This window comes from Chamaea fasciata, unplaced genomic scaffold (assembly GCF_029207755.1).
Source record: "Chamaea fasciata isolate MVZ Bird 193981 ecotype frontalis unplaced genomic scaffold, bChaFas1.0.hap1 SCAF_15, whole genome shotgun sequence".
Classification (NCBI taxonomy): domain Eukaryota; kingdom Metazoa; phylum Chordata; class Aves; order Passeriformes; family Sylviidae; genus Chamaea; species Chamaea fasciata.
In genome coordinates, this window is record NW_027094100.1 from 2,182,402 (window position 1) to 2,207,651 (window position 25,250).

Here is a 25,250-nt window from a genome sequence, read left to right on the forward strand (position 1 = left end):
ACAGTTTAGCACCATTTTTCAGTTTGCCTGCCTTGCTGCTGATCAAAGGGCAGCTCTGGAGTGAGATATTTGATGAAGATCATCTGCTTGAGAATGCAAATGTTCTTGCTTGTCTGGCAATTCACACTGTTTTACAAAACGACCCCCAGCACGGGCATCAGGGAACTTTCCTTTGATAATAAAGAAGAGAAACAATTAGGTTTATGTAGTTCAGCTTATTTTCTGCAGAAGAGGATTCTCCCATTGAGAGAAGGGACAGTTCTCTAGAGGATGTTTTACTTACAGATGAAATAGGGGAATTCATCTGCTTTTCAAACCTGATAGTTTAGAAAAAGTAAATAATATCAATACTATCAAATAACACAATAACACATGCAGTGACTGGTAAAGTTTGGGTATGTATCAGAAAGGTGACATCAGCACTAGCAGAGAGTAAAGTTTAACTTTCAACCACAGCCGTGTTTCTGTGTGTCAGTCATGGAGGTTGTGGTCTGATGTACAAATGCAAGAAAACCCAGAGCCCAAATTTGCCACAACCCATGGAAGTTCAAGATCTGTATTTGAACCCAGATCCACACTCAATTTTTGTTTCCTCTCAAGAAGCTGTAATTGAAGCTCTTAAAATTCATGTTTCGTGGATGTTTCATCTTTCACAGTCCAATTCTTTTCTAGACCACCATTTTTAGGAAATGAAATTTGACTCAAAATTTGAGGATACTGCCTGTGGGCATTAAAAATTTTGGAGTGTAACTTAATTTTAGAGTTACATAAAATTGCCAAGTATCTTGTTTTTGTAATATAACATTCTTTGTGGAATATTTAAAGGAAAGGTTTTGTGCCTTTTCAATTACTGCCTGAGAATTGTTTTCGCTCTCCAGTTTCTCCTCGTAGCACAGATTGCCACTGCGAGCTTGACTTTATGACTGAATAGACATCTCAGTACAAAAAGGATTCCAAGTGATTCAAATTGTTACACGATGCTCTGGCACCTTGTGCTGGTTATATCACCTCCAATCCAAGTGGTTTCAGTACAAAAATAGACAAGTTGGAAAAAGAGCAGCTGTCATCTTTTGTGCATAGTTTTAAATTTTTTATGTGCAATGTTGGTGTGTGTGGAAGATGCTGAATGAGCCCTGGGGCTGCTGCAGGCCCTGTCCCACAGGGCCAGCCCCCCTGGCCGTGTTCTAGAAGAAACCCTTCCAGGTAGGGAGGTGGTGGCTTTCTTTGGGAGCTGAACACATATTTTGGGATTATTTTGGTTGGTTTTTTTCAATCGTAGCTCTGGTAATTGCGTTTTTGTTACAGGTCATTATTGAGACTTGAGGATTCTCAGCAGCATTCACAGGGTAAAGAAAAAACCAAAACCCTCCAATCTGATATTTAAACTAGAGCCTAGAGACCTTAGGAAGCAAATGAGGTTGTTTTGGATAGCGGTCAGTGTCTATTTTAAGGCAATTGACACTCAGTCTTGACTCTGTATATTAATAACTTGATTCCCAGAATTAGAATTAGCCATGTATTTTTCTTCATTCATACCAGAATTACTTTGCATACCAGACGCTGTGGACATCATATTCCTTTGGCTAAAGACTGGAAAGAATTAAAAATTTAATCTTCCTTCCACATTAACTCTTTTATGGCTATTTTGAGGGGTTTTTTGGCAGGGCATCTGTAGCTTCATCTGTGGGGTTTTTTTATTTATACAGATGTATACATAAATACACAAAGTTTTGTGTCTCTGCCCATTTGCCCTCAGGAATAATTCTTTTATTCACTGTGTCCAGCTTCCAGCCCCCTGGCAGCCCCCATCCATCCAGCAAGGTGGGGAGGGGCTGCCCCTGCACCCCCCAGCTCTGACAGAGGCACCACTCCTGCTGCAGTTGTTTGTCTCAAATCCTGCATCCCAGATCCTCCTGATACTTGGCAAGCTCTTTTGCCCTAAAAGCCTTGGTTATTTCAAATTCCCTGCACTTAAATGTGCTTTCAGAATGAGTGCCTTCAGCTTAGAAAATGCTGCCACGCTTTGGATAATGGGGTGAGAGGTTTAGCAGTGGTGAATTGTTCTTATGGATGCATGAAAAGTGTGTTATCAGTACTTTTTCAGAGTTAAATTGTGTTTATTCAGAAACTGTACCACTGGTATGAGTATTGCACTTTTCTGCTAGCACATTTATATAACCATCAAATTGCTGCAGTGCAAATCCAGAGCTATTCAAAGCAGATCTTCTGTAGGAGTTGAACTCCAGGGGTCTGCATGTCTATGTTAGTCTGAGTCATAAAGCACTGAATTAAAATGTGCACCCTTGACTTTTGATTGCCCCAGAAAGCAAAAGAGGAGGGAGAAACTTTGGCTCACCACCACCAGTTTGTTTAAATTGCTGGCTGTTTCATATTGAGATCAACAAGAGAATATCCTGAAAATATGTTCCTGAAGAATTCAGCATATTGCAAGAGTCTCCTTTACAAAAAGAAAATCATATATATAACTTCCAAATACATAATACATGACCTGCTTTTGATTTCCTTTAGAAATCCTGAGAATTTTGCATTTGGAATAAAGACTAGAACCTTAACCTGCCCTCTTGCATGGGCTTGAGATTTGGGATTTTCTGGGATGAAAAAGGCACAGACTCCCAGCATCTTGCTGCATCCACAGCAGCCCATGACTGGGGGAAAGAGACGTGGTTTGCCCTGTTAAAAATGTGGCATGCATGTCTAAATTCTAAGAATCTCCTCCGTAACAATTTATAGTGGGAAATTACCAAGGAACTCCATTTGCACAATAATTTATAACAGATTTAGCCGAAACTAAGCAAGGGGCTTTCCACTTGCTGGACGTGGATATCCTTGAGAGATGTAAGTGTGGCACAACTAACCTGTCCTCTGGCTAGTGAGGCTCTGTCTCTGCTTTGCTGGCTCTGCAACTCTCTCGCTGCTCGTGTCATGAGAGAAATTAATTAGTTCAGTAGGGTTTTTTAACTGAGAAAGTAATTTCTTCTGTTAAAAAGTCAGAAGCCTCTATTCCCACCTTGTCCAGCCTAATCCTGGCAGGAGCTCCGGTGCATGCTCTAGGGTAACTCAGCCAGGATGGGATTCTGTGCACAGGCAGAAGGGATAACTGTGAGGCTAGCTGGAGTAGTTCAGCTGGAGTTCAGCAGAAAAGAGATTTGAAGCCGCAGAAAATGTTGAGAGGTCATTAAGCTGAAAAAAAATGGGCGAAAAATAATGCCAGCCATAAAACACATGTAAGAAATTCTGGGGGCTTTTATAGATTTTATTTTTTGAATGATATAAAAATAAAGTTTGTGGGAAAATTTTCTTGGATTTAGTTTACATGAGTATCTCTGCTGTTACAGTTAATGTAGAAAGGGAACATAGAGCACAAGGATAATCTATTATTATTGTTGTTTGCAATAGTAAGGGCAGAATAAGGAGGCCTGTTGCCAAAGAAAAGGAAATTGTATGTGTGGAATAAAAATTCTTAACATGATTATGAGATTCTGTTTTCAGCAGCAGAGGCAGCACATTAAGTGTCTGTGGGCTGCATTTCCTGGCTACACTTGATTATATTTCAAAACATTCCATATCAATTGCATTGCCCCATGTCTACCTCAGGAAAAATCCCCGCAGCATCATGTAAGGAAGAGAAATATCATTTTCTCTTTCATCCCACCTATGGAAGCAGGAATGCCTTCCTCCTCCATGGTGCTTTCTGAGAAGGAAGGATTTGTTTCCCAGGTAGATGTTGCTTCTGGAAGATGTCTGGAGAAACATCTTGACAGTGCCATGGTACCACAGTAGTCACTTTCCATTGGAGCCTTATTACTTTGGTATCTTCCAGGGGTACCTAAAAGCCAAGGTTAAAGGTTAAGAAAAAAACCCCTCCAGCTCTGTCTGTATTTTATTGCAATAAACAGGGAAACGCCCCCATCCCATTGCTGCCACAAGTCAGCTGTGCAGACTGGAATACCCACACTCTCTTCTAGGCAAGCTTTTTAGAAGTATTGTGTTTTTTCACGGGGTTTTGCTGAGTAACTCACTGGTCATGCTTCTTCAGTGGAGAAAAACTGCAAAATGGAAGCTCAGTTTGCCTGTATGAGGACTCAGGATTATCCCCAAAGGCTTTAGCCCCACCATGCCTGTGTCTGCATAGAAATAGGTTCAGTGGTGTCTCAAACAACTTCCACACTGGAAACACAAGATATGTCATTAAATATATTTAGTGCATGTAGGAGCTCTCTCGTTCCCGGAGAGCTTGGTCTTTGGTCTTTAATTTACACCAAGCTTTCCTCATGTGCCATCATACTCTGAAAAAGAGAGGCAGGGAAGGTGTATTGCAGTGGTGGATGTGCCGTCAAACTTGTGGATGTTTGTGTTGATGCTGGACTAAGTGGGACCTTTTGCAGCACAGAGATCTGGGAGTGCAGCTCCTCTTCCCATTCTGGCTGCACAAGGAGCACAAGACAAGCCTCCCTCACAGGGTCAGGGAGCAGTCAGCACTGTTGGAGAGACTTGGGAAAGGTAACTCTAAGTTCAGGGCACAAGCCATGCAATTTTTCTCCCCTTCTTCAGCTGCTGTCACAGAAGAACCAAATGGTCATTTCTGTTTGCTGTAGGCCAGAGATCCTTTATGCACTTCCAAGTTTTAAAACAAATAAAGTAAATCAAGAAGCTGCTGTCGTGCTTTGCGTGTGGGGTAATTAATTTATAAAGTAAAAGCTGTTGGAGTTTCAAAGCAATGATTCAAAGATGATTTCGTTAGTGACTGACTTTATATTGTCCTCATTCATGGTGCAGATTGAGTGACGTGAGTTCTTGTCAATGTGTTTGTGTAATTGTCAAATCTGACTTTTTTCAGATACTTGGAAGGAAACCATCTGCCTGCTGTGCCGAAGGGGCTCTCTGCCTTCAGACACCTGACACTGATGTAAGAAACACGTGGTTTCAATGTCAGGAAAACTGCATGACTCTTTCTGCACTGTGCTGTTGGTGGAACATAAATAGTTAGTATTTGGAGGGGGAGAAAAAAAGCCAACACCAACCCCCAAAAACCGTCTGTAATTTGAATTTGGAAAGAATTTCACAGTGGACACTGCTGCCAATAAATGTTCATAAAGAGTGAGGTGCCTGAGAAGCCCCTTGCTCTGCAGGACCCCGAGAGGATGAAACTCTCCCGCAGGCTGCTGCAGTTTCACTTGGCAGATTTATCTGTAAAGGTCATTAGCAGAGGAGACACATTAATTTGTGCTAGATGAGGCAGTATTTATAATGCTAAGGCAATGACAATTTGCGTAGCTGTTTCTGCTGTGAACAGTCATGCAGATAGAGACACAGCTAGACTTTGTTCTGTAAATTGTTCCCTGAAGTACACAGGAGTGAAATTTCCTGCCTGAACTATTTATCAGGAATTTTCAAATGCTGTTGGAATCAGCTGTGCAGATACTCCAGTCCAATGGGCTGGGCAACCTCAGACAAAAACAACATGGAATCCTTTGGTTTGAGAGTGTTTTTTCATTGGGAATATCTCTAATTTTGCTTTTCAAGGGAAACCAATAACAAAACAAAAAGTTCTGGTTGAGCCTAAAAGACTTTTTAAAATGAAAAATGAAATTTTGTTCTAGTAGCTGTCAATATGAAGAGCATATGGAAATGGGGAGCCTGGAATATATTGCAAAGCAAGTTGGAACAGTAAATATTCAGCAGTACTTGTATCATTTATTCTTTTGTTCTTTGAATTGCATGCTATATGCTGGAAATATGCTTTAATATTTTTAAGTCTGAGGCTTTTTAGGGGAGTCTGATGTGCTTTTCCTTTAGAGCTCATTCAAAGTTGGTCAGAAAATGCACCCGTTGATAATATATGATTTTTCAATTGCTTCAAGCATTTTGCTGTACAGATATTATGTAATCTTTTCAAAAAGGCATTTTTCTTAATTCATACATGTAAATGATATTTTCTCTGTGTTTCTTCAGCGATTTGAGTAACAACAGCATCAGTGTATTGGGCAATTACACCTTCAGCAACATGACTCAGTTATCAACGCTGTAAGTAGCCCAAAGTTTTGATAACAGCTTTAATTGCTTTTCCAACACCATCTAAGCTGTTGAGCAATTAGTGTATCTCTTGTTGCTTAAGTATGGGGCTTCCCATGCATATCTGTGGTTGAATTAGCAGTGAAATAACCAAAGGCAGCACAGAGTTGTGACTCTGCTCTCCCCTTCTGCAGCATCCTGAGTTACAACAGGCTCCGGTGCATCCCCGTCCACGCCTTCCACGGGCTCCGGTCTCTGCGAGTGCTGTAAGTGCAACTCCTGCAAGGCAGCTGGGCTGCAGCTGATGGCAGGGAGGGTTTCATGGGCAGCTGGTCATGAATTCTTACATAATTGGCATCATAATTTGTACTCCGGTGCCATTTGTCCGGTAGAGACCAGAGCAGGTGAGTGCTAAAGATTAAATATTTGTGGGAGGAGTGGCTTTTCTCTGAAAGCTCGGGTGCAGGAACTATGATGAAAACACGTCTCCAGAAGACTTCTTAGAGTCTGTCTCTTCTACCTGAGCAGTGTTTGGGTAGTCCACAGGAAAGGACTTTTCTCTTAGTCTGTATACACTCGGTCGTAGAGTGTGAGTTTCCACTGGATGCTTCAGCAAGAGTGTCTTTGTGGAAAACCCGTGCATTTTCAGAATATTTTCTATTGATTCAGATTTATTCAGGCAAGCTAGAATGTGATCTGAAGGGAAGTTAGAAGCCCCCACCCCATACTAAATCAGTGAATAAATCAGGCCAGTGGCTGGGCACCAGTAATGCTGAGATGCCTGTCTCAAATGTCCTCAAGTTGTGAATAAAATTACACCTTATACTGAGTGGGGGCCTGCTCAGAGGCATGCATGTGTGGTTTATTTCTTGGGAGGTCCTTTTCTGCACTCTTCTTTTCTTTCCAGTATAGCTGCTTTCAGCAGCTTTCTGGAGTAAAACCACTTGTTTACAATCTCTTGAGAAAGTCATCTTTACATTGTCTCAGAGTGGGGGCTGTGGGCCTGTTCCTCACAGCAAGAGCCTCCTCCCAGATTTTCTCAGGCATCCACAGGACTGGCTCCTGCTTCTGTCTCATACTCACTGCCTCTCAATATCAGAAACACAGCCTGGGTTGGTTTTGTGGCCCCACGTGCAGCCGTCTGGAAGGTGAAGGCACCTTCCCATGGCCCAGAAACACGAGTGGGTCACCATGACTTGCACAGTAGCCAAAGGGGATAAATTGAGTAGCTCATCTGTGGTGAGTTTGTTCAGTGCACTGAAGGAGAAAGAGCTCTGAACCCTCAAAGCTCAGGACAGAGGAGCTGAAGGTTGTCCTGAGTGCTTTGAAACTTCACATTGATATTTTCCATTTAAAGAAAAAAATCAGGAGACGTTCAGACGCAGGAGTTTGTGTTAATTTAAAGAGCAGTGGTTGCTGTGCACTGGCTCCATGAATGCGGAATCGGAGTGTCAACATGAGCAGTACTGGGACTGTGGAGGCAATAAGGCAGAACTGCTTGGCTGAGACCTTTCACTGTGGTTTCAGTGGTAAAAGAGATATCTCAGTTTCAACCTCCCAAATTACAAGACAGCTTTGGATTCCCACTTTTCATTAGTAAAAACAAGAAAGATACGTGATTTGGATTTGTTGGTTTAAGTTTGGCTTGGGATCCTGATTTCTAGCTCACTAGGATGGTCACATTTGAGCTGTTACATGAGTCCTGAAATTCAGCCACAGATTAATATGTTCTGTTTCATGGCCAAATAAATTACTCCATATGGAGCTGTCTTCTGGCCTGCTTCTGATATGCAAGCTAGCTTGATTAAAGCTCGTGTGGGGCTCTCTACCCTGAATTGCAGTGTAGATAAACCGTGCCTCCCTTTTACCAACAGCTACAATTTGTCTTTTCACTTCTGTTCTTGCAGGCCACATATGGGTAGAAACAGAGGGCAGTATTTTAATGAAGACTGTTGTTTTTTGGCTTTTTAACATTATCTGGTAATCAAAAAGTATCGTCCTCCTTCAAGGGAGAAGCTCCCCCCCTGCCTTGCACAGAGCAGTGAAATGAAGCCTAAATGGGAATCTCTGCCTCTGCTCCCTGCATTTGGAAGCCACCAGATTGATTTGATTTATTATGGCCCACAAAACTCTGGTATCAGCTACAGCTTTTGCCACGTGTCATCACTGTTGCTACTAAAAATCAATTCTCTATAGAGAAAATGGTTTCCAAGAGACAATATGAAATCTGTTATTGTCAGTTTTTTATTATCCGTGCTCTCAGGGGAACTTAAAAGAGAAAACATCAGCAAAACAATTTCCACTTTTTTTTTTTTTAATAAAAAGAATATAGGGATCGCATTACCTTTGGCAATGCATGTCTTTGAAGGTAGCAGACCCTTGTCATGAATGTCTTCCAAATTCCTTATGTTTTCTGTATTTTTTCCCCTCTATAGTCAATACAGTAAGTAAGTGCTTTGAAAATCAGAATAATCATAGCTGTATGATGCACTTGGTCTTTGAGAGATATTTCCTTCTGAACTCCCTTTCTTAGATTTTTCAGCATAAGCCCAAGTGAGAAAACTGCAGAGTCAACGTGTTCATGTTTAAGCCTTAATACATATCAGTGTTTACACAATCAGGTCTTTAATCTCAGCCTTCACGTGGTTTATCCACAACAGCAGCCAAAGGGTGCTGGGCAGCACAGGACATAAAGTCTGGAGAATTTTTTAATAAGTAGAAGTTGATATCAGTAGGTTTGTGAGCCAAAGCTATTGCAGTGAAAAGCCGTTGATTTGTTTTTCAGTTAATTTGTCCAAAGCTAGTCTTCTTAGAAACTAAATATAAACAGATAAAGGAAGCTGAGATTGAGATAAATTGCAAATATTAAAACTCTCTGGATGACCTGAACAGATTATTTTAAAGATTATTGTGTAATCACATATTTTTATATGTGACTTTGTTAAGAGGTGAAGTCCAAAAATCAAAATACTTTCTAAGGTCACTAAATAATTGTCCATGTTGTAGTTAGGGATAAAATGACCTACTGAATATTCCATTAGCAGATATCCCAGTTTTACTGAAAACCACTGGATATTTCCTGCAGTTCAAAGTTCAGACAAACAATAATGTGCGTGATGATAAAGCTGTCACCCACAATCTTTGGGCACAGAGTCTTTGCAGTACACTTTCATTGTTGGGTGCTGCGCCGATTTGACCTAACAGAAGCATCTGGCTTTTTCTTTATTGTTTCATTTTGCGTCAGAGAATGATTCCTTGTATTTATCCAGTCAGTTTGTACGAGCTCTGCTGTTGTGAGCGTGGAGCAGTGACACTGTGGCTTTCCCTGCCATCTGAGCCGTGCAGATTCCTGCAGGTTTGACATCCTCCAGGGTTCCCTGTGGGTGTCTGCCCCTGATGGGATGTGGCCCTGTGAGCTCAACCCTTCAGCCACATTTGTGTCTTCAGAAAAACACATCCCCTTTGTGTCTGCAGTAACCCAATGCTGGGGACAATGGGCTGGCAGGCAGGACGTGGGAAGGGTTGATAAAAGAAAAACAACCAGAAAACCCCAGCCCAAAAGGATATGTTGAATTAATTCCCTTCCCTGCAGACAAAGGAATAAGTTAGTGAGATTCTGTGTAGAAGGAAGTTTTGATTTCCAGAATTCTCAAGTGTTGCATTACTCCCTCCTCCAGAGAAGATCCACATCACTTTAAATCCATACCCCTGCTGTTCACTGGAGTTTAGACAAGAGGATCCCTAAAAATTGTGCTTATGAGGGAGAACACACACATCAGTGTGTGTGCTTTAACTGTCCTAATGTTAAAGATTTTATTTGACCATTTGCTTGCAATGAGTTTTGGTATAAAAATGCGTTCCTGATGTTGATCCAAGGGGAAAGATTTTGTTGTACTGTTGAATTCTCTTGCCACTATTTGTTATTGTGAGTTTTAAGGGAGTTTTAGCATCTGTCACTTCATTTTAGTTGCAGGAGTGATGATGTTGCTGACATGATTTTTTTATTAAAATGCAGACACTTGCATCCATGAAACACCTCAGCGTTTGGGACATGTAATAAAGCAAATCCTGCAAAGGTTTTTATTTGATAGGTTTAACTTCTTACAGAAAAATGGCTATGTCATTCTTCAGCTTCTCTTGGATGCTTCCAATACACCTAGAAAAGAAAATGTACTCCTTCATGGGATAAATGTGACTGATACAACCCAAAGATTAATATAAGTTGTCTGTTTACAGAGAATTGTCCTGCAGGTTAAAAGATCAGCAATAAGCTGATTATGAGCAGCTGCTTATTCAAATGTGCTAATTTTATTGACCATTTTGATGACAAGTGGTTGACTAGGCCTCCTCACACCAACAAAATACTCCTTTAATAGCTGTGGGTATTGTCTCACTCAGTTGGTCATTCTGTACAGAATGAGTGAGTGCATTTTATCTGGAGTTACTGTGTGGGAGCTCATATCCCTCCTGTTCAGATTAATTACTTGGAGATACACCCTTATAGATACCAAGTTATTATTAATAGTCAAAACCAAGGAAGGCTTAAAGGAAAATTTTAGAATCAGGATGTTGGAAGGGCATCACGTACATCCTGGTGCAGCTGAAAGTGGTGTTAGGGAAGAAAGGTTGCAAAAAACAGCTGCTGGTTTTTTCCATTTGAGGCTACTGTCTGTTTCCATGGGTTGAGATTTGGATTGTTTTAAACCCAGTGTTTCAACAATATGTACATTCACAGAAATAAAATCTGTGATTGCTGTGTCAGCAAATCACCAGGTAAGGTAGAAAATAAATGACTTGAGGGCAAGAGCTGCTCCAAAACACACAGCAGCTTTCTGTTTTCCACCACCCTCTGCCATGTCTGTAGCACTGACAGTAATTCCCATTTATGTTTCCCTATGTAACCCATGCACAAACGTATTTCTCAGAAAATAAGTAAAGTGAGTGCTTAAATTGTTCTGGAAACAGTGGAGAACCCCTTCACTCCTATCAGGGGTCCTGAAAATGCTGCTAAAAAATGATAGTTTCTTTGCACAGGGTGAATAATATCCTGAAATAACTGATTTCAGGTGCTTTCCTTAGTAGCACAGAGAGGTGTTTTCTACTGTAAGAACAGGAAAGGGTGGCAATATTTACCCTCAGGTGTTGCAGCAGCCCTCTAATTAGAGGGTAGAAATGAGCCAAGGCACAGACTTCTTGTTAAACACAGCATAAAAAAGGGTCCTGGTTTATTCCTGTTCACAGCTTAGTCATCTTAACTCCAGCTATTCACTGACTCTGGCTGCAGCAAGACTGCTGGTTAGTTCCTGCTGAACTCTGACTGCAGGGATCAGTTTGCTGACTCTGAGTGCAGGCTTTTACCTGCCTAGACTGTGACTGCAGGTTCCAACAACAGGCTCTGACTGCAGACCCAGACCGACCTCACAGCAGTGATCCTCTGTCCCCAGGATCCTGCTCCATGATTCTCTGCTTCATGATTCTCTCCTTCATGCCTCTCAAGGTTCCTCCTGCATGATAATCCTCCCCAACTCAGCCCACCTCCTCTTTTCTCTCTCATCCTTCTTGGACACAGCTGTGACTCATCAGGGGTGAGGCTGGATTGGGTAATTAACACAGCTGTCACTTATGAGGGGTGTGGTCACCTGTACTCCCTTCTCGTACACTCAAGGACCCTTTCACTCTCTCCTAGGATCTCTCTGAAGTCAACACTTAATTTAATTTTTACAATGCTTATTTCTCCTGCTCTGTTTTTGCTGTGCTTCTGGCTGATGGGATTCTGTAAGAGAACAAAGGTCTGGATGTGAAGGTCTACCTGTCATCAATACACTTTTAATGGCATAAATGGGATGTCACCTTTTTAATTTGCAGCGGCACTCATTAACAATTCTGATTGCATCATTGTTTTAAATGCCAACACCTAGAAGCAGAAGTGATAAAGTGTGGAAGTCCATGAGTTGTGCAACTCACACAAACTCTCAAAGAATCAAAATTAAATACCCTTTTTAAGCTTCAATTCCTTCAGTTGTAGGGAGCAGACAAGATACTGTGGTTTGATATCGTCCTGCTTCTCCCCCTTCTAGGACACTCCACGGAAATGATATTTCCAGTGTTCCTGAGGGCTCTTTCAATGACCTGGTGTCCCTGTCCCATCTGTAAGTACTTCTGCCTGGCTTCATCTCTTTGATTGATGGTTTCAGATTTGTAAAACAGCACATATTGGTAGGATTGTATAGCTTTTTTGTTTTTCCTGCTCACTTTACATAATGTGTTCTGGATATTCATAGTGCATCTGTTCAAAGGAAACAAAAATTGCTAGGACCTGTTGTTATTAGTTATCAAAACATTTTCTTAAGGAAAACCAAATGAGCAAGTGTGGCAGTTTTCTCTGCTGCGGACTTTGTGTTTAAGGTTTTCTTTCAGCATTGTCAATGTGAAATGCAGAGCATATTATGGTTTGAGAGTGAGACAGGAAACCTCCCACAAAGAGCAAATATTAAGCAAATGTGAATTCTTTGCTTAATAAGTGTCATATGTTTTGCATACTGGAATGTTGTCAGTATATGGACTTGCTGATGAATCACTGCTACAGACATATATATTTAATCACAGGGAAATTGGTCATTTCACAGCATTAATACTTCATCCCATAGTTTACAAAAATTATTAGGCATTTCAGCTTTTTGAGGAAATTACTATTACACTGGTCAAGGGCCAGAAGACTTTCAAATGCAGTTTAGCTGATGAAAGAACAGACAAAAAGCAGCAATGGCTCCAAACTAAACTTGAGTCACCAGAAGACACTTTTTCACTGAGTTAGTGTGTGATACTCCACACTATTAGATAATTGATGTAGGAAAAGCAGTTTTGTGCAGCAGGTTTCTTGATTACTGTCCTCATTTAATCAGAGGGCTGGGCATGTGTTGGTCCCTCTGTGGAGTGAGTGGTTTCACAGGCTGAGGCAGATGTTTTTTGCCCTGATGCTAATGTACACACAAGCAGGGATGCATTTAACATAGGTTTACATCTATTTATTGTCTCTTTTTAACCTTTATCGTGCCCTCCAGAACACTTCTCCAAACACCAGATTCAGATTGTATATAAGTATTTCCTGGACAGCAGATACATCCATGGCAGCTTTCTGTCTCTGTTCCTCTACGGACAGTAAAAAATAAACATATCTCAGATTGGAAGGGAACAGAAATCATGACAGCAACTTGGGTAACTAGAGCAGAGAGATAATCTTCTCTGTTTCCAGCTTACATCTTGGTGTCACTGAATTTGCACATTTGTTTTTCCTGTTCCCAGTTTAGTCAAGTCACTTTGTGTGTTTGGGATTGAAAGTCTGACTGAGCTGAAGCCTTGTACCTGTTTTTGGACGTGCAGTGACACCTTCCAGACTGGGAATCTGGCTGCTGGGAGTATTTTCAGAACTCAAGGAATAAACGTATCGTGTCCCATTTGTTTGGATTTCCCTCAGGGTTTACATTAAATGAAGTGGAGATCCAATTTTCCTGGGTAAACCGTTCACCTTAGGGAGTGATAAAACCCCTTTGGCCCAATACAATCACTGCAGTCTTTCTGTTTAGATATATGTGCTGCCAGAAATGTAAAATACACAAAGCCCAAATGAAAAGTAATAAATAGGATCCATAAAATAAATAAGACCTGTCTGGGGTGTAATTTGCGCAGTTGAGCAGTTGAATTTTACAGTGCAATTGTGCTCTCCAGTTTCTTAAAGAGGATCCTGAAACTTTCACCAACCACAATGAATTTTTTCTTCACATGCCTGAAAAAGCTGTGCTTGCTCAAAACACAGTCATACAAAATTGAAAATAAATGCATTTTAAGCCCCTCCTGATACATAGGTCTTCAAGGAGAAAGCATACGCTTGGAGTCAGTTTGAAAATCATACAAGGACTTGCTGCCCATCAAACTCTTAAGGCATGGGAGAGCAAGAATTTGTCTTAACTGTGCAAGGTGTGTGCCTGAGGGTGGGATTGCTGTTGTTCCAGGGGAGAGCTGAGTCCCAGGGTGTGGGGAGGATGGTCAGCCCAAGCCTCCCGTGGCAGGCCAAGGGGGACAACAAACTGGCTTTTGGAATTGCAGAGAGATACTTGTGTAGCATAGACAAAAGTATTGATTTTAGTCAGAGCCTTTTGCAATAGTTTTCAGTTGGTCTGTAATTGGAAGAACAAAAGTGAAATCTAGATGTTCCAATCACTTTCTCCATAGCTGTTTAAAGCCTACAGGAACATTTTCACCAAATTTCCTTTTTCCTTTATGTCATGAACATCATCTCACTGTAATGGAAATACCATAACAAACTACCTAGCTTTAGCTCACTGAATTTAGAGGTTTGTTTGTGTGTGCTGTACACTGCTTTTGTTTACTGTTTATTACTTTATTTAGTTGAATTACATAATTGTCTATTTAAGCCATGACTCTGCTGGCGTTTTTCGTGCCGAGCAATGATAAAAATGCTACAGCACTACTGTAGGATCATGTATAACATGACTTCAAAAGAGCCCAAAATCTGCTGGGATGGAACTGGGACCTTCCCAGTTAGGTCAGTTCCTGCAGTTGCTGTCCTCACCATTCACTGATGCGGTGTCCCAAGCACTACCCACACATAAACTGACCCTGTGGCACTCCAGGGATTCCACAAACCTTCAGGAGTAGATGATGTTGAGGACAGCAGGTATTTCCAACATATTTCCTGTAAACAGCTCAGATTTCTAATCCTGCTGAATTACCTTCTCTTTACTCAAATTTTTATTAACTGCCTGTAAAAACAAGTTTTTATAATATCCTCTTTTTTTCAACATTATCATGGATAGAGTTATTTTAATTGGCTTTATTCAGTGTTGCTCCTAAACAAAATAAGTGTCTGAACAGAAATGTCTGCCCAACATTTTGCTGGTGGTATTTCCTTACAGCAGAGGATATTTTTACCTTCTGGAAATATTTTGCTGTAATAGGCAAAGAAATTGAGAAAGTATGTTAGAACTCATGAATGAAAATATGAGAATGATCTCTAGTTCCTAGAAATAAATCTTCAAAAAATCCAAAAAATAGCCCAAACCAAACAAAAAAAAAATAAAAAATAGAAGGCAAAAACTCCCAAACAAAACACAAAGCACAAACAGAAGTGGGAAAGGATACATTTCTGAGGTTTTCAACAATATTATTAGTAATCATGTCTAGTGACTGTAGAGCAGCTTTATTTCTAATGTAGTTTATAAATATTAATTAACGTGGTAACAAGCTTTCCGTTGTCTTCCCACTCACATTTTATATATGGCACTTTCTCAACACTAAAAATTTCTCAGCTTTCACTGCTGCATTTTGTTTGACCTTGGATAAGTGAGCCAGTTGATCACAGTTCCAGGGTCAAAAAGTCAACCCAGTAGTTTTTTTCCATTGTAAGCAATGCATTTACAGGAGGAGTGGATGGATATTTTTTAATGCTGAGCTGCAGTACACATTTAATTTTGATGAATGAGCCCCAGACAAGGTTTGAACCCATGAACTCTCATTATGAATCTGTCTAGGGCACAGTGGGTTCATTAGTCACTCCAATAGAAATGTATCAACAAATTGACTGAGGTTTCTATCTTAATATCCTGCCTGATGTGCTTTTCTTTGAATGAAACTTGAGTTTACAGTACCATCTTAAAAATAGTTTATAGCATATGCAGAAATTTAAAAGTCCAAAAACCAATTTGAATCGTTGTTTTCTTTAGTATCTCTTCCTTAAGCTATTCTTTATTTAGTTTATTTTCCTTTCATGTCAATTCAGGTGTTGTGCAGCTGAGGTCTTATGTTGACTTTGAGCAAAATAAATACAGATTTTCAACAGGCATTTCTTCACATTTTTAACAATTAGTTGGCTTCAATCTGACTTTCTGAAGTGTGAACTTTATAAGTGACTGATTGCCTGAAAAGACATTTTCTTAAAGAGAAAGAGAAGTACAAATTAGTCAAGGTAGCGCCTAAATGTAAGGTTAAAAAGTTGGTTTTCTTTTGGATAGATGTCTAAGGAAAGGAAAAATTATAATTTCACTATATAAATGCGTCTTCTTCAACTATTTGACCTAACTGAAATGATGGGTCAAGCAGCAAATGTGTTTTCAAAGTCATAAATAAACTTAAATGGAAGTATCTTTTGCATCTGTGTTTCATCTGGTGAGGAGTCATTAATGTGAGTCATCAGATCCAAACTAAATTACACAATTCAGTGTCAGAATACGCTCAGGAAGGACAGAGAATTAAGGGAATCAATGTGATAAATTTGACGAAAGCAATATGTCTGGTGACATTGCTCAAGCACAGTCGTTTGAAAAAGGGATTTTTTCTTAGGTATTTATACAACTTCCCTAACTAACGATGGGAAGAAAGGAGAAGTGCGGGAATACTGCGGGAGATAAATCTAAAATCCTTCCTGAATACTCATCAGCTCTTCGCCACGTTGGGAAACAAAGCATCCCTGTAGGAATGTAGAATAAACTGTGCCTCCGTGGATCAGTTGAGAACTGTGCCTTGGTGTAATCTTTGCCAAATAACCCGTGCTCATTGTTTTGCACCCCGAGGGCTCTGGGCACCAACCCCCTGCACTGCGACTGCCACCTGCGCTGGCTCTCCGAGTGGGTCAAGGCGGGATACAAGGAGCCCGGCATCGCCCGCTGCCGCGGCCCCGAAGCCATGGTGGACAGGCTGCTGCTCACCACCCCCACACACCACTTCCAGTGCAAAGGTAGGAGCCAGCTGGCACCCTCTGCCCCGTCCTGCCCACAGGGCTGCACTTTTACAGCCTTGGGTTGGCGTGTTGTGGGGGAGCCGGGGTTGGGGTTCGTTTTCCGAGACGTCGAGTTCCGAAACGTTGGGGTTTGTTTGCATCCACGTTGTGTTTTCTTGTGTTCTTCCCCAAAGTGCAGTTGACTGCTGCACTGGCAGGAGAAGCAGGGAGCCTGAGAGCAGTGAGCGTTCCTGATGCTCGCACCGAGTTAAGTAATGGCACATTAGCATATAGGCTGTTGTTAGAACTTACTGTAATGAGTTTTGGCCTGTGACTTACCCCAAAAAAAATTGGGAAAATAAGAGGTATTATAAAAACATACAGCGGTGTAGTTATTATGTACACTTACTTGAAAACCGAGAAACTGAGAATTCTTCTAGAAAGCAAATATTTACCAAAAGTACATTTTCATCTGCAGATCTGCAAACCGTTCCCGTCGGCGGCGATTCAGAACCTGCAGATTGTGGAAAACATGTCATGCGTGAATTCAGTGTGCAGTCATTCAGGAGAGGGTTGAGGTGCAGCTCTTTGGGGCACTCAGTGACAGCAGTGTACTGCTTTAGAGAGCACTCAGACATATGATCCACTTTTTTGTGGATTAAGTAAGAAGCTCATTAGTAAGTGGTGAAGTTTAAGATATATCTATATGTTCTTGTAAAAATAGAGTTTCAGAGGTTTGCTTACCAGCAAGGACTTGAAGATGGAGCTATATTTGTAGTGGAAAAGATGGATCAGTAGCCTCTCTTAGAAATGGAAATGAGGGCATAAAGCCTGTTTTTATGTCTCTCAGAGTGCCATGCCCATTTACAGCACTGCCTGGCAGGGTGATTTTATAGGTACTGGAATTAAACTGCTGAACAAACAAATGATGGTGTTGAGGTGAGTTTAAAACACAGGTTCCCAAGGCCGAGCTGAATTTTATGTCCTTTCAAATATATCTTTAATAACTGTAACCTTATAATTTAATTACTCTGAAATGTCAGTCTCAAAACTATCAGAACTCTGACCATAATTATCAAACCACAGATTTTACAATAGTCTCTCAAATGGGAAGTACAAATATGAGAAGTACTAAAAACACCAAATAATGCACTTGTTCCCATGAAGTGAACCAAAGAAAATAATTTATTTTGTATATTAAACAGGATCTGAAAATTAAACTAGAAGCTGGATGTCTTCTTCATTCTGAACCTGTGATGTATCAGGAGTTATGCTCATTTTCTCTCTAAACTAAACTAGCAACTCTTAGGCAAGTGATCAGTAAATCTGTGATCCAGGATATTATATGTAGTTCTGTGTTTGCGATATAAATATTAGATTGGTCCACTAGAAAGCACGTGTTCTTTCTAATATCCCAAAAGTGTCCATAGCTTGCTTTATCCGAACAGAAAAGGAGAAAATATCTGTTGATTTGGGAGTTGGTCTTTGCCCAAGCAGAAACTGTTGATGTTCTGGACAAGTGGCAGTACAGTTCAAGAAGCTCCAGGCCCTGGAAAAATTCACCTTTTCTCATGAAAATAGAAATATTTTGAAAACCAGTGCATGATTTGGCAGTCTCACTGCATCCCGTTCCCATTTCAGGGAGTGCTGAGCCCTGACCCCCCAAAACCTGGATCCCAGCCCCCAGGGTTGGCCCCTGCTGGGCTGGGCACCTTGGGCTGCGTGTGAAGATTGTGCTCAGATGTCCTCTGGGACCTCCAGGAACTCCTACATAAGAAAAAAATTTTAAAAGTAGTTTAACTTATTCTTGTTAAAAATGTGTTTTTAGCCTGTGCCTGAGCAGGAGGTTATGTCTCAGCAGAGCCAAGGAAATAAAAGTGTGTTATGTGCAAGTCATGCAAACTCAGCTCTGCTTTTTATTAACTTGCCCTCCCAGCTATGCAGTAGAGAAAAGGAATGTGCTGGGCTGAGGGCATTTTGCTATATGGATTTATAAATCAAATCCACAAAGGCAAAGTAATGAACTACTTAACTGCTAGGAACTAACACTCTTCTTATTAGCTCCTGCATTGATTAGCTTTGATCTATGACGTAGAAATAAATGGAAAATGTACTGGTATTATGAAATAAATAGTAGAACAAATTCTGGCTTACTGACCTCTAAATCTAAAAGAGCATCACTGCTGCCTGTCTCAGGAGCTCTCAGAGGGGCCACATTTGTTTATTCTTTGTATATTTTACCATGAAGACAAATGTAACTCAGATATGGCACATTCCAGCCTCTGTCAGTGCCAGGAATTCAGGTGTGATTTCCTCTCGCTGTCCTAACTCCAAGGTAAAATCATGTATGGCATGTAGTTAGACATAAACACGAAGACAGACTGGGATGGTAACAGACCTTTATTTAATTTTGGGGGTTTATTTCTTCCTGTGTATTTTCCCCTCATGACTGCCTGTGCACTCCCAGTCAGTCCCTGGTGGCACCACCATCACTACAGGACCAGGACACAGCCCAGGTGCTGTCACCTGAGACCACTCAGTCCCCATTTCTGCCATCTCCTTAGCCCTGCTGCTGCTCTGCAAGTGTTCAAAGTGAACAGTGGAGGTTTCGAAACAAATCCCTGGCTGGAAGGGGTTTTTTCATCCCTAGTTCTGGTAACTCTGGAGCTCCACCTTCTCCTGAACATCAAATTTAAGCTTCTTTTCTTTACTTTCAGTATGTTTCACAGTTTACTCTTTCTTATCATTTATCATGCAGTAACAGAAACTCTGTGCCCAATTTTAATTAGTACAGGAGCGATTTTAAATTATTTTAAAATGTATTTCCTTGAAAACGAAATAAAATTATTTTAAGGTCTTTACTGCCTGATATAATTTAAGCCACCTTAAAGTGCTAGGTTTTATTTTTTACATATAAAAGCCAATGCCTTAATAGTTATTAATATTTGAAATGTAGCCATTTTAAAAATCACCATGTTTTAACTGTGAATATAACTGCCTAAATTAGCTTTCTGTAAAATCTCAACCATAAAATATTGATTGACTTGGCACCCCAAATGTAATTAGTGTTGTTTTAGTCTGTGTTTGTTTTCCTGCTCGCCTACAAAGTTCACTACTTCTCTGGAAGATTTCTGCTACGAATATGAGGTTTATTAGATGGTTTAGATATGGCCATGTGTGTTTACCTGCATACATTTACATCTTCGCATATTTTTGCAAATTTTTATTTGCACTTCGCTGAGATAGCTCAGCGTTGATCATTCTTCTGAGCAGGAAGGAAAGAAAATAAGTTTCAAACTCTGTTAAAATTAAGGATGGTAGAACACTTTGCACCTAAATATTCCCATAAGCCTCTAACTAAATCTGTCTTGTGCATGGTTTTTATTTATGTTGTTGCATCTGCACTTTCATTCTTGTTATCAGCCATAGAAATGTCAGGTTACAGTTCCCTGGGGTTGCTGTTGCAGGATTTCCAGAACTGAGAAAAGGAAAAATTGCTGAAAGCCATATATATATATAACCCTCTCCCTGGAGGTTCCCAATATGCTTTTTTCAGAGCATATGTTTGCATCTTCAGGAGAATATAAGCATCACTGAGACTTGCCTAGCGCTTGATTTAAGCACTTACAGCCTCTCTGATCCCTGGGAATCCCATGGTGTCGTGCAGTGCACCTGCAGCATGTGCATTTGTGCCAGTGCTTGGGGAAAAATGTCTGCGTGTGCCTGGGAGGTGTTAATTCTGCAATCCAGTTCTCTGCTAATGCTCTCTGTTTGCCTCTCCAGAGCCCGTGGATCTCAGTGTTGTGTCCAAGTGTAACCCCTGCCTCTCCAGCCCCTGCAAGAACAATGGGACGTGCAGCAGTGACCCCGTGGAGCTTTACCAGTGCACTTGCCCTTTTGGTTTCAAGGTATGACCCCAGACGAACTCCCGAGAAGCAAGAAACTGTTCCCCCATTGCTTGTGGTTCTTTAATTGTTGTGCTGGGAGAAGTTAATTTTACTGGGCTCCAAAGTTCCCTTGCTCAGGCAGGTTGTGTGTGACTTTTCAGCTGTGCCCTGCCACAAATTTCGTCCTGCGCAGTTGGAATGGCTTTGCTTTGTGCTGTGACCACACACGTCATCCAGAGAAACTTCCTCTGGTTGCCCCTGTTTTGAGCAAGGTGGTTGGGCTATACAATCTCCAGAGGTCACTTCCAGCCTCTCTGATTCTGTGATGTAGATATTCATGTAAAATGGCAAGTTGGTTTTATCCTCCTTTTAGGGTTTTTTTGGGGGGGTTTTTTTGGGTTTTTTGGTTTGTTTTTTTTTTGCCAGCAGCAAGATCACCATTTCATTAGGCTTCCAGCCAAAGGGAGGGCAGCTCAGATGAGAATTAAGGGCCAGTTTGGTCCGTGGTGACAGAATGTTCATACCTGGTAGTTTCCATCCACCTTCCACAGAGTGATGAGCAGAAGGGTGTGTCCCTTATCAGACATCACCCCTAAATCAGCTGGCTCTGAATTCAGAGCACTCATGTCCACAGAGGGATCTGCAAAGAAGAATCCTGTGGATTCCAGTCACTGTGAGCAGTGCCATCTTCCTGATAACACGTTGGGAAATGGGGTAAGGGTCATTGAGTAAAGCAGTTTCTTCGGCAGTGATGGATAACTCCCCTTGCTCACACTGCACTGTGAGAGCTTAAGGACACCAGGGCACTGTCTCAGAGCTGATGTAGCTGGAAATCTAGCTCAGGAGTCAGTAGCTGAAGGATTAAGTGTAAGTAATAAATGAGGCATATGATCTGTTCACAGCCAGGGGGGTTCAGGTGCCATGGCCATAGTGGGCTGCATCCTGCAGATTGGGATTTTATTCGCCTCTTTGGATATTTCTTACGGTCCTGGTCAGCTGAAACAGATGCTCATAAAACACAGAGTAATAAGAATTACAGGGGGAAAAAGGAGGACAAAACCAGACATGCCTGTGGGAAGTAAGCACAAGTGTCTGTGTGTTACATTTCAGGTAGGATGCATCCCAGAGTAATTGATAGATCCCTGAAACATTGGGAAAGGGAAAATATAAAGCTTCTTTCTTCTATTTCACCCCAGTGCCCCTACACTTAGTACTCAAGAATAATAACAGTTCTCCTAAATAATTGAAAAAGGCATCGGAAATTTCCTGTTGTTAGAAATCTCTTCTACTCATTGTCGTAGCAACCAGAAACTTTTCTAGGATTTAAAAGATCGTATTGTCAAAAATAGGTTTAACTGAATCCTCTTGATAACAATCTGTTTATCTCCTCAGGTTAATAAAAAAATGGTAATTTTGTTTTGATTTTTAACATAAAATATGTTGAATTCTTTAGATGGGAGCTTGAAAAGTAAATTGTTTCAGAACTAGCAGGAGAGCGCATGAGTCTTTGGGTGTACCTTACTCTGTAAGACATGTATCATGGAGCAGGTATCCAGGTTATTCTAAGTAAAAATGTGTTATGAGCCTATCATTTTTTTTTTTTGACGCTTAGATTATTGTTTGCTGGTTCTTTTGGATTTTTGCAGTGTCCCTTATTCACAAAGTCACTGGTATAGATTGCATTTACACTGCTAGAAGACATGTTTATGAAGGGAAGATTCATTAAAAAGAAAAACTCAAGAATAATCCTCTAGTTTATCAGCAAACTGTAGTGTGCATTAAACCCCAGGATGCATCGTTTTCCTTGGAAGGGTTTGGGTAAACGCTTGATGTGACTCAGTTTAAACATCTCACAGAGCATCCAGCTTTTCTCCTCTCTCACACACTCTCTCAGGTGACATCAGTGTGGGAATGCAAAACCCAAACCCACTGTGGGCTTGTAAGCACCAAGCTGCCAGCCAAGCGTGGCGAAGAGCAAACAGACCAGGCATGGCACTTGGGGCAGGCTTTAAAAATACTGGGGAACAGTTCAGGCAGAATTGGTGGAAATTTAATAAGCAAAAAAAGAACGGTTTGTCTTTACCACAGGTTTTTGAATAAAAATGAAATATGACAGGTCCAAATGCAAACCATATGAAAGGAGCACTCTATCTACCACGCAGTTCTCCACCAGAGATTCATGCTAATTCAATAACAATACCTTGCTTCCTTCTCACCAGCCAGCACCAAACAGCTCCATCCATCTGGAAGCTATTTCCCAGACCTTGATAAATTGCCCTAAATCTGCCCTCTCAGCATTTGTTTTTCCTTGTTTGATGTAGATTTTCAAAAAATCCTGTGTGGAAGAGTGCATCAATAAAGTGAAAAAACCCACCCTTTTGCCAAATTCAAGCTGACGGCTTCACAGTGTTCCCTGCGAAGGGACAGGCATTACAAGCAGCCTTTTGGGGTTCCTGTGCTCGTGCCAACCTTCAGAAAAGAACAGGGCAGCCAGCAGAAAGTCACCTGAGTCACCAGTTGCCAGAGTGGTGCCCGATGGATCAGGGCATTCTCCCAGTCAACTGCATTCTCTAAAGTTTATGGTGTGGTTTTCACTGTCGCACCGATGACAGTTCCATCTCTTGCTTCTCGTGCTCACAGAGATGATTTTGCTAATGAATGTTTTGTGGGGCTTTTAGCCCCACAAAATTCAATTTGGCTATTGAGTGTATACTTTGTGGGGCTTTTAGCAATTGTAGTGCTGCCCTTGATGGTTTGGGTAAAGTCAAAAGTGAGATAAGTCATGGACCACCTGAGCTGCGAGGCCAGAGGGCCCCAGGGGTGCTTGATGAGGACAGAAACACAGATTGCTCACTCAGGAATGGGCAAGGCTGAGCTGATAATGATCTTTGCTGCTGCTCTTTCCTTAAAATGGGTGATGAATGTGCTTGTTGAAGATAAGCCATGGTTGAAACAGTGCTGCTGTGGCTGGGATTCGGGTAGAAAGCCCCAAGGAGTGAGATATGGCACCTCCAGCATCTGGCAGGCTCATGGAGCAGGAGCTCCAGGGTGCCACCAGTGCTGGCAGGAGCTGGCTCTCCATGTTACAAAACTCGTGTTTTCACATTAAACACAGGCATAGGTGTCATTCTCCAGTGGTTTGGGTTGGTTTTATTTTTTTTTTTCCTCTTCTCCATAGCGTTCTTTGAATGATTATTTAAATAATATGTGTGGTTTAGATTGCAAAGCCTGATTGTAAGTAGAGAGATGGAGCTTTCTCCTGCTGGAAATGCTCCTGGCTGCCTGCAAGAGCCAGCGTGTGTGAGTGCAGCTGGGGCTGGGAAATAGATGATGGCAACGACCAGTTCATTGATTCTGCGGAGTGTGTGGCTTGTAAGTATTCCCATTGATATTGCAAAACTGAGTCCATGAGTGTTTGAATTCAGGAGATTAATCAAACTTACAGTCAATAAGCCATTGGAAAAAAAAAATCACTTGAATAACTGCCGCAAAAACTAAGGTGAGTAAAACCAACACTCCGTGCACTTTGTCATTGCTTTTTTCTGAAAATGACCTTTTGGAGTTTTTTGGCTGATTTTTGTCTTTTATACTTCCTTTTTCTTAAGATTGAGGTAGCAACAAATAAAGAATAATTTGCTTTCTTTCAAATAGAATTATTTGTAGAACTGGGGAAAGAGTTTAAAATGCAGTTTTGCTTTGCCTGAAATGAAAGAACATCGCCAACGCAGAATAGAAAGCCCAGTGCCTGCCTAGGAATCTCCACAGCCTCTCTGATTGCTCAGGTAAAGGAGCCAGAGCTGCTGGAATGCAGATGTTTGTCACCTCTGGGTTCTGCTGTCACTGAAAGCGTCTGAAATGGAAAGTGAAGATAGGTAAAATTGGCACAGCTCACATCCCACACTCCAGGCACCAGATGCTGATGCATGTCTGTGGTAGAGTTGCTCTCAATTTTATCCAAATCCATTCACCTCCCTGTTGGGTTCAGCCAGTGTCCTGACTTTTCCTGCAGCCCTGCGGTGTCTTGAGGGTTCAGGCAATTTCACTAATCATCCGGAATGACAGATACAATTGGAAAAATCCTGGGTAAAGCTCTTGGGCTTTGGAGAGACAGCATTCTTTGCAGCCAGACTCTTGTGGTGGGAGGCATTATAGTGAAGCCAGAAGGATATTTAGTGAGGTAGCTGGCTCCAAAGTTCTGCTAGGAATTCAGCCTTCACCCTCCCCACCCCCCACGCCTGGTTTTTGTCCCTGGAAAGAAGTTGAGAAGTGGAGGGTCTCAGAGCAGGATGTCTCTGGGAAATGAGGGATTCACACATATCCCATGTTGAGCACTGATAGAAATCCTGTGCCAGCACTTGGGAGGGTCAGTGCAGCTGAGCAGGAGCTGTGGCTGCTGAGCACGAGGCTGGCAGGAGGTTTCCTCAGCACTGTACCCCTGTACCCCTGGCTCATGGGGCGCACTGGCCTTGCTGTGCCTGGAGCAGGGGAGGTTTCTGTGTTCGCCCTTTGCCACGGCCAGGTTCTGCAGCGTTCCACAAACAATCCGTGAGAGCCCTGCAATGAGGGCAGCCTGGGGAGGGCTCAGCACAGAGCTCAGC

General features: G+C 41.5%; 1 protein-coding gene across 1 annotated transcript in view; it reads left to right on the forward strand.

Moving 5' to 3' along the window:
* Nucleotides 1–25,250, forward strand: part of SLIT3 (slit guidance ligand 3) — a 474,694-nt gene that overhangs the window by 385,583 nt on the left and 63,861 nt on the right. Inside the window, exons 22-27 of the mRNA XM_066197152.1 lie at nt 4,859–4,927; nt 5,974–6,045; nt 6,228–6,299; nt 12,111–12,182; nt 16,620–16,783; nt 20,549–20,673. Of these exons, the coding sequence (XP_066053249.1) occupies nt 4,859–4,927; nt 5,974–6,045; nt 6,228–6,299; nt 12,111–12,182; nt 16,620–16,783; nt 20,549–20,673 (574 nt within the window). The remainder of the gene's footprint in view (nt 1–4,858; nt 4,928–5,973; nt 6,046–6,227; nt 6,300–12,110; nt 12,183–16,619; nt 16,784–20,548; nt 20,674–25,250) is intronic.